At 45.3% G+C, this 16,582-nt stretch overlaps 1 protein-coding gene across 3 annotated transcripts in view; it reads right to left on the bottom strand.

The window, feature by feature from the left end:
• RTTN (rotatin) overlaps positions 1-16,582 on the bottom strand; it is a 328,322-nt gene that overhangs the window by 97,867 nt on the left and 213,873 nt on the right. For all 3 annotated transcript variants that reach the window (XR_012234901.1, XM_073590015.1, XM_073590014.1), the window contains 3 exons: positions 9,143-9,224; positions 6,750-6,948; positions 6,238-6,328 (listed from right to left, as the gene is read on the bottom strand). Coding sequence is in view for 2 of the 3 variants with exons in the window: in XM_073590015.1 (XP_073446116.1) it covers positions 6,238-6,328; positions 6,750-6,948; positions 9,143-9,224 (372 nt within the window). In the remaining variant the exon portion in view is untranslated. The remainder of the gene's footprint in view (positions 1-6,237; positions 6,329-6,749; positions 6,949-9,142; positions 9,225-16,582) is intronic.

Raw genomic sequence — 16,582 nt, 5'->3', positions numbered from 1 at the left:
TATAGCTGAAAAACAAGGTGACAGGTTCCCTTTAAAAAAAAATTACGTCATTTTTTGTTAATACAATATTAGTCCCACAATGGGACTTGATTATGTGATCTTTTTATTGCATAGACCAGGGGTTGGCAATTTTTTCCTGAGGGGCCACATGAGAGACCGTGACTGTTGTGGAGGGCCAAACCAAATAGGCTGAAATTAATTCTACTCAATATTAATATCAATATATTATAATTATTATATTATTGATAATATTAATTGTATCACTTAATATTGAGCAGAATTAAGTATGTTGACATCATTTTGAATGGTATAAGTTGAAGAGAGCAGGTCAAATGTGACATCATTTGAAGTGACATATTTAAAGTGATACATGAGAAATATTGACAGATTGATACACCATGTATATTGTCCTTCATGCTGCCATGTCCTGATCCATCTGCTTTCATCCACAGGTATGTCTGCTGAACCCGCTTCAGAATACTCACTGACCCCCTGAACCCTCATGCATTGTTCACCCTCTGTTTTTTAACTGGTATGTCTGTATTCTGTTTTTTTCTCTGACCTTAATTCCCTTAATTCCATGTATCATACTTCAAATTGACTGTATGCATATTAATATACCCATGCTCTTCACACCTAGTCTTATCCTTCCATCTTATAATACCTCTTTCTTCAACTTTGATGCTAGGCAACTGTCCCATTAACTGCAGTCTGCTAATTGCCCCCTGCTGTGAACCGTCCTCATGCCCCTTCTCCTCCCTCCCTCCCTCACTGACCTGGCTTCATTGCATGGACATTTGAATGGTATAAGTTGAAAAGAGCAGGTCAGATATGACCTTGGTCAGATGTGACATCATTCGAAGTGATACATGAGAAATATTGCCAGAAATAGTCCAGAAATGCCTTCTTCCTTTACTTGCTTTCCCCCCCCCCTGCTCTTCAACTAAGCTCACACTTGCCATCACCGTTTTTGCTCCACAAATCTTCACTCTCCTTCGCTATCCCCAAACCCCTGCACCCTTGAACCAAATAACTGTATCCCCCTCTCTCTTACCCCCCCACCTCGCTTTATCTGCAGACATACTCCTTAACCTCAGACCTCTCTTACTAAAATACAATACAAGATGATCACTCTCCTTCACCCACCTGCTTTCCCTTTCTCTGCTTCTCACTGCTGGTGACATATCCCCCAATCCTGGCCCCCCCTGCCTCATACATCCCATTAATCCTCACCCCTATCTTTCTCACACTAAGAGAAACTACCGCAATCCCTCACACTTAAAACCTGTGCCACTGACCCCCTCCCTCCCGCACCCTCTTTATGGAGCACTTTGGAATGCTCGTTTCATCTGCAACAAGCTCCACATGATCCACAACCCCTTAACCTCCCACAACCTTTCCTTCCTGGCCCTCACTGAGACCTGGCTGACACCCCCTGACACGGCCTCCCCGGTCGCACTGAGTTATGTCGGCCTCCACTTTACCCACCCTCCTTGACCCTGGCAACAGACATGGTGGAGGAGTGGGTTTCCTCCTTTCTAAAAATTGCTCCTTCAACCCTATCCAAGCCCCACCCTCCCTTATCCTCCCTTCTTTCGAGGTTCACTCTGTCCGTATTTACTCCCCCTCTAATCTCCAAATGGCTGTTATATACCGACCACCGGGCTCAGCCACTGCCTTCATCGACCCCTCTCTGTTGGAGTCCCCCAAGGCTCTGTCCTGGGGTCCCTACTTTTTTTCCATCTATACTCTTGGCCTAGGACAACTCAAAGTCCCATGGCTTCCAGTCCCACCTGTATGCAGATGACACTCAGATCTACCTCGCTGGCCCAGATGTCACCTCTCTGCTGTCCAGAATCCTGGAGTGTCTATCAGCCATATCCTCCTTTTTCACCTCTCACTTCCTAAAACTCAACTAAGACAAGACTGAACTCATTATCTTTCCTCCATCTCAGGAAATTAAATCCGCTGCCTCGGAGTAACTCTAGACTCTGCCCTGTACTTCAAACCGCCCGTCCAATCTCTTGCCACCTCCAACTCAAAAATATTTCCAGAATCCGTCCCTTCCTCAGTCCTCAATCTACTAAAACTCTTGTACATGCCCTCATCATCTCCCGCCTTAACTACTGCAACACTCTCCTCTGTGGCCTCCCTGCTAACTCTCTTGCACCACTCCAGTCTGTCCTCAATTCGGCTGCCCAACTAATCCACCTCTCTCCTCGCTACTCCCGTCTCTCCCCTCTGCAAATCATTCCATTGGCTCCCAATTCTCCAAAGAATCCAGTTCAAACTACTAACACTGACCTACAAAGCCATCCACAACCTTTCCCCTCCCTATATCTCTGAACTAATCTCCCAATATCTTCTCTCACATAATCTTTGATCCTCCCAAGACCTCCTACTCTCCTCCACTTATTCGTTCCTCACACAACCGCCTCCAAGATTTCTCCCGAATATCTCCTATCCTCTGGAATGCCATGCCTCAACACGTCCGATTATCCACCACCCTCGGATCCTTCAAACGGAACCTGAAAACCCATCTTTTCAGGAAAGCTTACACAGCCTGCAATGACCATTCTGGCGCCTCACCACCGCCTGAGCTGCCGCCTAATCACCCCCCAGAGCTGCTGCACCCCCGACCTTCTGTTTCTTCCCCACTATCCCGTAGAATGTAAGTCCGCAAGGACAGGGTCTGCTCTCCTCTGTACCAGTCCGTCATTGTAAATTTAATGTGGAAATTTGTTTACTGTTAACGATATCTATAACATTGTATGTAACCCCCCTTCTCATGTACAACACCATGGAATTAATGGCGCTATATAAATAATAATCCCGCTATATATCATTTGAACCCGAGTATATAGTCCCTCCCTATACTGCAGGAGCCCCACACAGTTTCCCTATATACAGTATACTGCATGAGCCCAACACAGCTTCCCTATACACCGCTCTGGCAAAAATTAAGAGACCATCACATCAAAACCCTGTCATGGGCAACCCATTCTCTAGACCTGAACCCCATTGAAAACATGTGGAATGTAATCAAGAGGATGATGGATAGTCACAAACCATCAAACAACGAAAAACTGCTTAATTTTTTGCGCCAAAGCAGTGTGAAAGACTGGTGGAAAGCATGCCAAGACGCATGAAACTGTTTTTAAAAATCATGGTTATGCCACAAAATATTGAATTCAGAACTCTTCCTGAGTTAAAACATTAGTATTGTTGTTTCTAAATGATTATGAACTTGTTTTCTTTGCATTATTTGAGGTCTGAAAGCACTGTTTGTTTTTTTTTCATTTTCACCATTTCTCCTTTTCAGAAAAAACAGCAAAATGTATTGCTTGGAAATTTGGAGACATGTCAGAAGTTTGTAGACTAAAATAACAATTTACATTTTACTCAAAATATATACCTATAAAGAGAAGAATTAGACAAACTGAAAAATTTGCAGTGGTCTCTTAATTTTTGCCAGAGCTGTATATTGCATGATCCCCACACAGCCTCCCCATATACAGCATGAGCCCCACACAGCCTCCCTATATATACTGCATGAGCCTCACACAGCCTCCCTATATACACAGCATGAGCCCCACACAGCCTCCCTATATATACTGCATGAGCCCCACACAGCCTCCCTATATATACTGCATGAGCACCACACAGCCTCCCTATATATACTGCATGAGCACCACACAGCCTTCCTATATATACTGCATGAGCACCACACAGCCTCCCTATATATACTGCATGAGCCCACAGCCTCCCTATATAAACTGCATGAGCCCCACACAGCCTCCCTATATATACTGCATGAGCCCACAGCCTCCCTATATAAACTGCATGAGCCCACAGCCTCCCTATATAAACTGCATGAGCACCACACAGCCTCCCTATATATACTGCATGAGCCCACAGCCTCCCTATATAAACTGCATGAGCCCCACACAGCCTCACTATATACAGCATGAGCCCCACACAGCCTCACTATATACAGCATGAGCCCCACACAGCCTCACTATATACAGCATGAGCCCCACATAGCCTTCCTGTATAATGCACGAGCCCCACAGCCTCCCTATATACACTGCATGAGGCCCCCACAGCCTCCTTAGATATACTGCATGAGGCCCCCACAGCCTCAATATATATAACAGCTTCCCCATGTGCAACATATCACCCCCACAGCCTTGCCATGATCTCCACGACATCGCCATAGCCTCCCTATGTGCAGCATGACACCCCCATAGCCTCCCCATGTGCTACGTCACCCCATAGCCTCCCCATGTGCAGCATGATACCCCTACAGCCTCCCCATGTGAAGCACGTCACTCCCATAGCCTCCGCATGCGCAGCATGTCACCCCATAGTCTCCCCATGTGCAGAATGTCACCCCCATAGCCTCCCCATGTGCAGAATGTCACCCCCATAGCCTCCCCATGTGCAGAATGTCACCCCCATAGCCTCCCCATGTGCAGAATGTCACCCCCATAGCCTCCCCATGTGCAGCATGTCACCCCCATAGCCTCCCCATGTGCTGCATGTCACCCCCATAGCCTCCCCGTGTGCTGCACGACACCCCCATAGCCTCCCAATGCCCACCCAAACATTCCATACATATGAAAAAAAAAAAAAAAACGAACACCACATAATCACCTTGGTCCCGTTCCCCGTCGCTCTGTTCCTGTCTGGGTGTCTATGGTGTGCCGATTCTCCTGCGTCTCCTCAGTACACAGCTGACGCAATGAAATTACGTCATCGCGTCAGCTGTTTCACACGCTGATTGGTGGAGGAAGTGGCTGGAGGTCCCTCCTCCACCAAAGAAGTCAGTGCAGATGGAGATAGCGAGCGGGCGGGCACTTTTCCCAGGTCTGGCATAGACAATACACTACATGAGGGCTCCGGGTCTGCCATAAATCAAAGTCTACACTGACAGGCTGAGATAATACACTGCACTACATGAGTAGTCCAGTATCTATCCTGTAAGTGTTGCATCTTGTCCAGCTTTGATTTATGACAGACCAAGAGGTCATGTTACGGTATTGCAAAAAGCCGATGGAGAGTTAAACAGAGGAGTTAATGGTTAAACACCGTTGCAGAGGGCCGATCCCACTGACTCCCTGCTACTCTGCCTGTGATGATAGGGGAGTGAGCACTGTTAGTGATAGGGGGCCCTGGGATCACAATCCATGGATGAAGATGCCGGGGGCCTTTTCACGTCCTTATGGATACTGGATTCATTTGTCTCAGTACTTAGAGCAATTAATCATCTTCAAACCTTTTCTTTTGAATTTATGGGAATCAGCAAGTTCTACTAGGATGTAAAAAGGCACTGCAGTGTTGGGAACTGGTTCAAGGGAATCGGTCACCAGGTTTTTGGTATATAAACTAAAAACACTATAATGTGGGAGAAGAAACCCTGATTCCAGCCATGTGTCTGGGACTGTGTTTTGTGGGTTCAATGCAGTGTTATTCCAGAAGAGGATTATCACAACAGGACAACTGGCCTCGTGCCTGGTAGTCCAACCAATCCCCACAAATGATCAGTGGCTCTCTGTCACCATACATATGTGCAGAGAAAGGTGCGGACGGGATTCTACACAGCTCAACATCCGAGCTCTGCTTTATCTGCAGCAGAGAAAACGGACTATCGTAACTACTGCATCCAGTAAACTAAGTAATACATGACTGGAATCAGGGTCTCTGTCAGTAGGGTTTTTTCTATGTAATCTGACAGCACTATGAGTTAAAGACAGATTCTCTTTAAAACGTGTCTTTACACCTTACCCAGCAGGGTGATTAGTTTTGTGATAGACACTCCAATACCTTGGAGAATGTACCCAACCTTCGTAAACACAGGCACTGATAAAAGCTATGGATTAGCATATGTAAGCAGCTCATCTGATCAGATACATGCATGTTTATCTGTGATCAATTTTTCAGACCACGAATACGGTTAAAAAAAAAAAAATTAAAATAAGAAAATCAAGCCACTATAATTGAGCGACAGGAATAAGTAGTAAGCAGTACAGAGTCTTGTTCCTCAGGTAGCGGACCATCATAAATACGAATGTGTGAGAAACATAATTCTCTGCCAGAGACCGGTGTAATACACATAATGCCCCTAATTCTGGATTAAGATGGTCAGATACTTCGTATAATAGAGAGCGGATGGTTCAGCGAGCTCCTCTGTGCGGCACCAACAGCATTAACCCAGGTGCGGGAAGGAAGACTGACCTGTGACTTTACATTCCCTGCACGACCTTCAGGGGTGAACCAAGTCTTCAGATCAGAGAAACATCTTTCCAGCACAGCTGGCTTTATGAGACTGTAAATGAGAGGACACAAAGGACAATCAGGAGCTTCTTCTACATGGCCAGATCGCATTACACAGCAGATGCAGCGAGGACACACTGAAATATTCAATGAATGGCTGCATGGGCTCGTCCTCCTTTAATAAAAGCAGAATGATATCTTCTCATTACACTACAATAACATTATTTGTAGAAGTAGTAAAACGTCGTGAAAATAAGGGGGAAATGATATAAAAGTGTGCATCTGGCTATAAAGGATGGATCAATGTCTGAAGCTTCTACAATACCATACTAGCAGATGGAGCTCCCTCCAACACAGCACGTAATGCAGGTCTCATCACATCATGACCCATGATATTAGAACTTTAATAGTTAAAAAAAACAAAACAGTTTAATATATGTCATAGAAAAAGGAAACAGGATCCTTCCTAGTACCTAATCAGATCAGTGACCAAATGTATATCAGACAAGGCAATCCCTACGTCTTCCGGATTCATTATGAGCAGGTTCTCCAATAAGCCGCATACAGCTGACAAGAGCGATGGCGTAACTAATGACCGCTGGTCAGGCATGCACACGGAGGCGCAAATCTCTTCTGAGCTCAGAGATGCGGTTCTGGCCTTATTGTTCTGACCTGCAGCGAAAACATAAAGAATAAGCCTTAATCTATTAAAACGTGAAAAAGTATTTCCTATTAATGACATTGTAAAGACAAATGGACAGCCTAATCTCAAAGGAAGAGGTCGGCAGTATTGGCTACAATTTATGACATCTCACAATACATTTATGACATTCCATTCTAAAGGCACATGCATTATTAGGGGCTTGGCTCCAACTTTGCAGCTAAAACAGTTTACAGTCTTCTGGGAAGGGTTTCTACAAGGTTTTGGAGTGTGTTTGTGGACATTTTTGCCCATTTATCTGATCCGTCGTGAGGTCACACACTTATGTTGGATAAGAGGACCTGGCTTGCAATCCCCATTCTCGTTCTTCTCAAAAGTGTTTAAAAGGGTTCAACCAAACACGCCCAATCATGCCTTTATGGACCTTGCTTTGTGCCCTGGAACATAGCCATGCTGAGAAAAAAAAAAGGGCTTCCCCAAATGGTTATCACAAAGCTGGAAGCTACAATTGTCCAAAATGTCTTGGCATGCTGAAGAATTACAATTTCCCTTCAATGGAATTAAAGTGCCTAAGTCAAACCCATAACGTTATCCATTTGGCATACACCAAAAACAGACTCATCCATCAGACTGAGAAGGGCATTTCCACTGCTCCAGAGTGCAGTCGTGACCTGTTGTACATCACCAAGCGCAATACCAAGCATCAGATGGAGTAATGTAAGACTTGCATACAGTGGCTTGGCCATGGCACCTTAGATGAGAGAATAATCCAGTATTCTGCTCGAATTACGATCACCTTATTTGCAATATTCGTCAAACATAGCTGAACGCCATTAAAGTCTGTGGGCGTAGAGATGAGCCAATATGTTCAGAAACGATTGTCAAACGTAAATTCAGCCCGAATATGGTACATTTGAATCCAGCAATCATTTTCAGAACACATTCGCTTATCTCTAATGGCAACCCATGTCATGAAGCACTCGCGTAGACGTTAATGCCAGAGGAGGATTGGAGCTCTGCAGTTATGGAGCCGGGAGGGAGTGGACTACCCTTAAGCAAGTCAGCAGCTGTCGACCAAGCTGTGTAACTTTCCGTGGTCTCCCCCCCCCCCCCCCCTTGTGGCTCAGCTGCTGTGGATCCTAAACGCTCCCACTTTTAATACAAGCATTCACTTAAAGGGAATCTGTCACCCTTTTTTTGGCCTTTCACCTGCCGGCATAGACATCAGGGGCTTATCTACAGCATTCTGTAATGCTGTAGATAAGCCTCCGATGTAACCTGAAAGAGAAGAAAAACACGTTACATTATACTCACCGAGGTGGGCGGTCCGGCGCCTCCCTTCTTCATGCGATGACGTCCTCTTCTCCCGTCCTGTAATGGCTCCGGCGCAGGCGCACTGCTCTGCCCTGTTGAGGGCAGAGCAGAGTCCTGCAGTGCGCAGGCGTCGGGAGAGGTCTGGTGCCTGCGCACTGCAGAATTCTGCTCTGCCCTCAACAGGGCAGAGCAATGCGCCTGCGCCGGAGCCATTTCAGGATGGGAGAAGAGGACGTCATCGCATGAAGAAGGGAGGCGTCGGACCGGACCGCAACACCCATTGGACCGGACCGCCCACTTCGGTGAGTATAATATAACGTGTTTTTCTTCTCTTAAAGGTTACATCGGAGGCTTATCTACAGCATTACAGAATGCTGTAGATAAGCCCCCGATGTCTATGCCGGCAGCCAATAGGGGAAAAAAAGGGTGACAGATTCCCTTTAATTGTGGGATATTTATAAGACAAGAAATCTCACAAAAATCAGAATGACCCTTTCATCCACAAAGGATAATAAAGGCACAGCACACGGCTAGGGGATGGATTTTATACACTTGTGGCAATAGGACTAAATGAACAACCTGGATTCAATGCCCAAGACGTGTCCCATTACTTCTGTCCGTTTAGTGTATTTTATTTTCCTTTTACAACTGATTAGCTTGCTATATGCCAAATAATGGACAAAATGTTAAAAAAAAGTGTATGTAATTTCACCCAGCAGAAGGCAGCCAAATAAATAAGCAGCCCTCTCCCACCCCCACCCCCCAATAAAAAGGGGGTTTATACGACCAGTATGGCAGAAAATGACAGAAAAAGAAATTTGCTTGGCTATAACACTATAACAAGGAATTGATTAGTGCGTAGCGTTATCGGTCCGCTGTATGAACGGTTACCTTGATCAGTGGCACTCTCATAGGTAGTAGCCGCACAGACTGGGGCCATGCCTTCGGAGCTGCTCGCAGATGATGTGAGAATCTGCAAACATAAAGCAAGAGCTGAATGCAAAATGAAGTAACTAAGCTGAAAGTCGAGCCCCTGGGTGCTACAATCCTAAAAGCAGAATGCCATGTCATTAAAAGCACACAGTCTCGGCGGGCGGGTGCATAAAACATGTGTGCCTTTAGAAAGTCTAGCAAAAGGTAAGGCAAAGATAAAAGTTCTGCTTGCCCTTAAAATCTTCAGCCTTTAAAACTCAAAACTACTTGTTGGCCCAAGTCTAAATTATACAAAGTGTCGAAAGGAAAGAGATTGACAAATATTGTAGGTTTGGAAAAATCAATCTGTTCTACAATGAAGCGCACCTCGCGCAATCCGCCGTCACACAATGCTGCGGTAATGGAAAAGCAAAAAAATGCACAGCTCTCTACAGAATGGAGACGATGTCATTTCTAAAGATGTACATATAGCTTTAAGGCAGTAAAGGGCAAGGCACAGCAGTGAGCGATGCCGAAAATAAATTACAGAGACACGGGGAAAACAGAAAATCGCATCAAGCATCGTCCTAGATATTGGATCTCCGGGACGATTATCGGTGCATGGATCAATAACAAACAATTGTAATCATGCTGCCATTGTTTATTGCAGGCTGGTAGACGTGTGTCAGTATCATCAAATTCTGAAAGTTGATTTAATAGGATGTATGGTTGGCAATTAATTGTCCCCAACCTAACTCATTAAGAAAGCGTAAACTTTGACATAAATTATCGGTGGGCAAAGTAACCAAAAGGGCACAGTGTGCCTAACTGGCAACAGAAGCATTACCACATTTCATTTGCCAGTCTCTAGTTATGTGACAGAAGAATTGGCAGGCAAACCTGGATCACTGGGATCCGCTCCAAGGCCCGCAATACCTAACGTGGCATAATTACATGTGTTGGCTGATGTTCATGCATTGGGATGCTTCTTTTCCAATTTGTATCAAATCTTCTATTCATGATAGAACCATGAAATATCAGTATAGATCAGACAACAATAGCTTCAAGCTGGATACCATCAGCCAACAGGATCTTACAGATGGCATAATAATGAGCTGCAAAGTTCCAGCCAAACACAACCCAATTGGAGTTGTATTTTGCACCAATCAATATCCAGAGTTTATTACTTGTGGGATAATTCACAAATTACTGATATAGCCTGTGTCTGCACTGATAAATGCTGCTGTGCAATAAAAACCAGGTACATGGGATTGTATATGTTCTATATAGATGGAGGAGAAAGGAGTTGTCTCCAGCGCAGAGGTTCCTGCAGTTAAAATTTCATCTTTATTCAGGACATTTTTAAAAACGCAGTCTGACTTGTACAAGAAAGAAATGGGGTCCCTGGTAATCAACCTACGCGTTTCGACCTTTCAGGTCTTAGTCATGGCATACCATACCATGACTAATCAATCTCTCTTACCCCATATACCTATATAGATGGAGGGCGCTCAGAATCATTAAACTACATTTACTTCCTAAATGAAAAGTCATGCAGCTTTCTAAATAGTTTTCATTTAAAATGTTACAGCATTTTGCTGTTGTGGAGTCTAAATCTTTTTAACTAGCTGAGTGATCTGAAAAACTGATATAAGTCTGTTCAACATCCTGCTTCTGATTGTTCTCTCCTCCCTTCTCTCAATGTTGGGGTTTGTGCATGCAATGGCATTTCCAGTCCGAGTGCCATCCATGAAAAAAGATCACACTTGGACCATTGTTATTCAATGAGGCAGTGCAGAAGAATAATTTTTGGTCTTGTAAATGATTAATAGCTGCCGCTGTCAAAAAGCGGTCTGAATACAGACTTTACATGAACCGCACAAGGATGACAAGCGAGCAAAAAAAAAAAAAAAAAAAAATCAAAACAATTTTCTGGATGACATTCTGAACCAATTTTTTTTTTTTTGCACGGTCGTGTGAACCTACCCTTAGAGTCAGCAGCAGCATGAATAGGATTGAACAAAGATCTGTGTGGAGAGGGGGAGAAAGCATGTGCTGTCTCTGGGAAGCTATAGAAAAGAAGGAATGTATAGGAAGAGGAAATAATTGCAGGATAGAATCTATGCTGATACAGTGGATTGCAAAAGTATTAGGCCCCCCCTGGAACTTTTCAACCTTTTCCCGCATATCATGCTTCAAACATAAAGATACCAAATGTAAATTTTTGGTGAAGAATCAACAGCAAGTGGAACACAATTGTGAAGTTGAACGAAATGTATTGGTTATTTTAAATTTTTGTGGAAATTCAAAAACTGAAAAGAGGGGCGTGCAATATTATTCGTCCCCTTTACTTTCAGTGCAGCAAACTCACTCCAGAAGTTCATTGTGGATCTCTGAATGATCCAATGTTGGCCTAAATGACTAATGATGATAAATATAATCCACCTGTGTGTTATCAAGTCTCCATATAAATGCACCTGCTCTGTGATAGTTTCAGGGCTCTGATGCACAGAGAGCATCATGAAGACCAAGGAACACAACAGGCAGGTCTGTGATACTGTTGTGGAGAAATTTAAACCGAATTTGGATACAAAATTATTTCCAAAACTTTAAATATCCCAAGGAGCACTGTGCAAGCGATCATATTGAAATGAAAGGAGTATCATACCACTTCAAATCTAACAAGACCAGGCGTACCTCTATACTTTCATCTCAAACAAGAAGACTGATCAGAGATGCAGCCAAGAAGCCCATGAAGAGTGGCAAGAAGAAAGCCTTTTCTCAAAGATATCCATAAAATGTGTCGTTTAAAGTTTGCAACAAGTGACCTGGGAGACACACCAAACATGTGGAAGAAGGTGCTCTGGTCAGATGAAACCAAAAGTGAACTTTTTGGCAACAATGCCAAACGATATGTTTGGCGTAAAGGCAACACAGCTCATCACCCTGAACACACCATCCCCACTGTCAAACATGGTGGTGGCAGCATCATGATTTGGGCCTGCTTTTCTTCAGCAGGGACAGGGAAGATGGTTAAAATTGACGGGAAGATGGATGGAACCAAATACCGGACCATTCTTGAAGAAAACCTGTTGGAGTCTGCAAAAGACCTGAGACTAGGACGGAGGTTTGACTTCCAACAAGACAATGATCCCAAACATAAAGCAAAATCTAAAATGGAATGGTTCACAAATAAATGTATCCAGGTGTTAGAATGGCCAAGTTAAAGTCCAGGCCTGAATCCAATCGAGAATCTGTGGAAAGAGCTGAAAGCTGCTGTTCACAAACGATCTCCATCAAACCTTACTGAGCTCGAGCTGTTTGCCAAGGAAGAATGGGCAAGAATTTCAGTCAAAACTGAGAGAGACATACCCCAGGCGACTTGCAGCTGTAATCGCAGCAAAAGGTGGAACAACAAAGTATTAAGTTAAAGGGGTCGAATAATATTGCACACCCCACTTTTCAGTTTTTGAATTTTCACAAAAATTTAAAATAACCAATAAATTTCGTTCAACTTCACAATTGCGTCCCACTTGTTGTTGATTCTTCACCAAAAACCACCATGGTTACTTACCGGTAGCCGGTTTTTCCGGAACCCATGACAGCACCACCTGAGAGAGGGATCCGCCCCGCCAGGACAGGAACCTACTGAGACATAAGGGGCGGCACCTCTCCCCCGCTTCAGTTGGGTTACAGAGCATTGAGAGGACTTCCCGGTTAGTTACATGTTTAATCCAACACCACAACACTCAAAACACCCTACTAATTGTGCACACCCATACAGTGAAAAAGGGGGGGAATGTACGGGTGCTGTCATGGGTTCCGGAAAAATCGGCTACCGGTAAGTAACCATGGTGGTTTTCCCTTCACCCATGACAGCACCACCTGAGAGATTTTTGGAGACTTCGAAACACCTTAGGGAGGGACCACCGCTTGCAGCACCCTTCTACCAAAGGTTAAGTCAGCAGAGGAGGATAGATTTAATCTATAGTGCTTAAAGAAGGTTGAAGGTGAGGCCCAGGTAGCGGCCTTACAAATCTGTTTGATTGATACCTCTGCCTTTTCAGCCCAGGAGGTCGCCACGGCTCTGGTGGAATGAGCCTTGATGCCGTCAGGAATCGGGATACCACTAGCTGAATAGGCTACACTAATGGCTTCCCTAATCCATCTAGCAATAGTCCCTTTTGAAACCCCATAGCCTTTCCTGGCACCCTGAAAAGCTACGAATAGGGACTGTGACCTCCTCCACTGGCTAGTGGCAGATATATATTCTACGAGAGCCCTTTTAACATCCAGACTATGGAATTTTTCCTCCCCCAGATTTTTTGGATTTTCGCAAAAGGATGGAAGGACAATTTCCTGACCCCGATGGAAATCTGATACTACCTTGGGCAGATAACTGGGGTCTGTTCTTAAAACTACCCTATCCTGAAAGACTTGCGTGTAAGGAGGATTTACTGAGAGAGCCTGTAAGTCGCTTATCCTGCGGGCTGATGTGAGGGCTACTAACAGGATTGTTTTTAGGGTCAAGAACTTTAGGGGTAGCTGATGTAATGGCTCATACGGATCTTTTGTAAGGGCTTCTAACACCAGGTTTAAATCCCAGGGGGCTATTCTGGGTATTGGAATAGGCTTAGCTCTATGGCAGGATTTAATAAATCTGGCTATCCACCTATCTGATGCCAGTTTGCAATTGTAGAGCGCCCCTAGTGCCGACACCTGAACCTTAAGTGTGTTTACTGCTAACCCCATCTGCAACCCAGATTGTAAGAACTCTAGGATGGCCCTAATCGGGGGTTCTTTTCCTAACGACTTACCCAAGAACTGTAGGAACTTATCCCATGTTCTGCCGTAGATGTTAGTAGTCACCGGTTTCCTGCTTTTTAGCAGAGTGGCCACCAGCCCAGGGGAGAACCCCCTATCCATTAAAAGCGACCTTTCAAATTCCACGCCGTCAGATGGAATCCTTTGACCTGAGCGTGCAATATTGGACCCTGAGCTAGTAGGTCCGGGATTTCTGGCAGAACCCATGGATCGGAGAGGGACATCTTCCGTAGCAGAGCAAACCAGGGCCTTTTTGGCCAGAATGGAGCTATTAGAATCACCCTGGCTTGATCGTTTCTGATTTTTCTTACCACAGTTGGGATCAGAGCTACTGGGGGGAAAGCGTAAGCCAGTCTGAAGTTCCACTGGATGTGCAACGAGTCCACTGCCCATGGATTTTCCCTCGGGTTTAGAGAGCAGAACCTTTCTGTTTGCCTGTTGTGCTTGTTTGCAAAGAGGTCTATCACCGGTTCCCCCCAAAGCTGAATTACCTTTTGAAAAATGGACCGGTTTAGCGCCCATTCTCCTTGCCTCAGGGTATTGCGACTCAGGAAATCTGCCTCTATGTTTTCTGCCCCTTTTATGTGTAGGGCTGTCACAGAGTGTAGGTGTTCCTCTGCACTGCTCAGAATGTCTGTTGCTGCTTCCATTAAGGAGTGTGATTTTGTCCCACCTTGGTGGTTGATGTATGCCACTGCTACCTTGTTGTCTGACATGATGCGTACGTCTCGACCCTGGAGTAGCGGAATGAAGTGGCTTAGGGCCTTGCCCACTGCCCACAGTTCTCTCAGGTTGGAGGATGCCTTCCTTTCTTGAGGTGTCCAGGAACCCTGACCTATGAGGCCCCTTAGGTGTGCCCCCCACCCCGGAGCTTGCATCTGTTAAAATTATATCTGTCGCCTGTCTGTCCCATGGTATTCCTAAGGTCAGATTTGTCCCGTTCAACCACCAGTTGAGAGAGTCTCTGGTTTTTGAGGAAAGCTCCAGCTTCCCTTCCAAACGCCCTCTTAGCGATCTTTGTGCTCTTAGTATCTCCCCCTGGAGTTGCCGGGTGTGAAACTGAGCCCACCTGACCGCCGGAATACAGGATGTTAGGGTACCTAGTAGGGACATTGCTTTTCTTAATGTCATACATGGTTGGTTTCGGCCCGCCAAGGCCAGATTTTGTACCTTCTCTATCTTGGACTCTGGGAGCAGACACTCTTGCCTTTCTGAGTCCAGTATAAATCCTAGGAAGGTCTGTTTCTTTAGGGGTTGTAATTTTGATTTTTTGAAATTGACTATCCACCCTAATTCTTGCAAGGTGTTGATCACCTGAGTCAACTGTGCTGTACAGTGGTCCTCTGAACTGCCCACTATAAGAAAATCGTCCAGGTATGGTATTATGACCGTATCGTGAATCCGGAGAAAGGCTGTCACTTCCGCTATGACCTTGGTGAAGACCCTCGGGGCTATGGATATGCCAAACGGAAGAGCCCTGAACTGAAAGTGCCTTAGTGTGCCCTGAATATAAAGCGCTACCCTCAGGTATTTCTGGTAATCTGGATGGATAGGGATGTGATAATACGCATCCTTTAAATCGACTACGGCCATGAAGCAATCTTGATGTAGCAGCTTCACTGCCGTAGTCACTGATTCCATCTTGAAGGTCGGGTTCCTTATCCAAAGATTGAGGCGTCTGAGGTTTATGATTGTCCTGAACGACTGATCCGGTTTTTTTATTAGAAAAAGGGGTGAATAAAACCCCTTTCCTTCCTGTAAGCGTGGCACCTCGGACAGTACCCGCTTGTCTATCAGGCTCAGGATTTCTGTTTCTAAGGCCAGTTGTTCTTCGGTCATCTTCCTGATAGGTGTGATGACGACCACGGGTTTTGGCTGACGAATAAAGGGGATTTTCAGGCCTTCTTTTAGGATGCTCAGAATCCAGGTATTGGAGGAGATCTTTTCCCAGGCCTGGAAAAAGAGTGCCAATCTCCCTCCTACTGGAATACCGGCGTCATTGTGGTGACTTTTTTGAGGTGGAGGTGCCTCCACCAAACATAAACCCTGATTCTTTCTTTCTTTTATCCTCCCATCTTCTCCTGTCAGCGGGAGGACGCCCTCTATTGAATCTCCCCCTCCGAAAGGGCTGTCTCCTCTGATCCATAGGGAATCTGGGGAAGCCTTTTTTCTTATCGCCTGCTTTCTCCAGAATATCGTCCAAGTTCTTGCCGAACAGGAATCGACCATCGCAGGGGAGAGAGCACAATTTGGCCTTGGACTGAAGGTCACCCGGACAGCCCTTAAGCCATAACGCGCGTCTAGCAGCATTTGATAGTGACGCTGCTCTGGCTGTCAATCGCATAGAGTCCGCCGAGGTATCTGCCAAAAAAGCCGCTGCCCCGTGCAAGAGATACATGTCTGATAAGATCTTCTCTCTTGGGACCCTTGACGCCAGCTTCTCTTCTAACTGCTGCAGCCAGATCATGAGGGAGCGTGCCGTGCAGGTGCCCGCTATCGCCGGCTTTAGACCTCCTGCTGTCGCTTCCCATGCGTGCCTCAAATATGAGTCTGCTTTTTTGTCCAGCGGGTCTCTAAGAACTCCTGCATCTTCCA

This window comes from Dendrobates tinctorius, unplaced genomic scaffold (assembly GCF_039654945.1).
Source record: "Dendrobates tinctorius isolate UK_male_01 unplaced genomic scaffold, ASM3965494v1 ptg000115l, whole genome shotgun sequence".
Taxonomy (NCBI): Eukaryota; Metazoa; Chordata; class Amphibia; order Anura; family Dendrobatidae; genus Dendrobates; species Dendrobates tinctorius.
The sequence above is the reverse complement of the archived record's forward strand: the minus strand, read 5'-3'. Positions and strand labels throughout refer to the sequence as shown.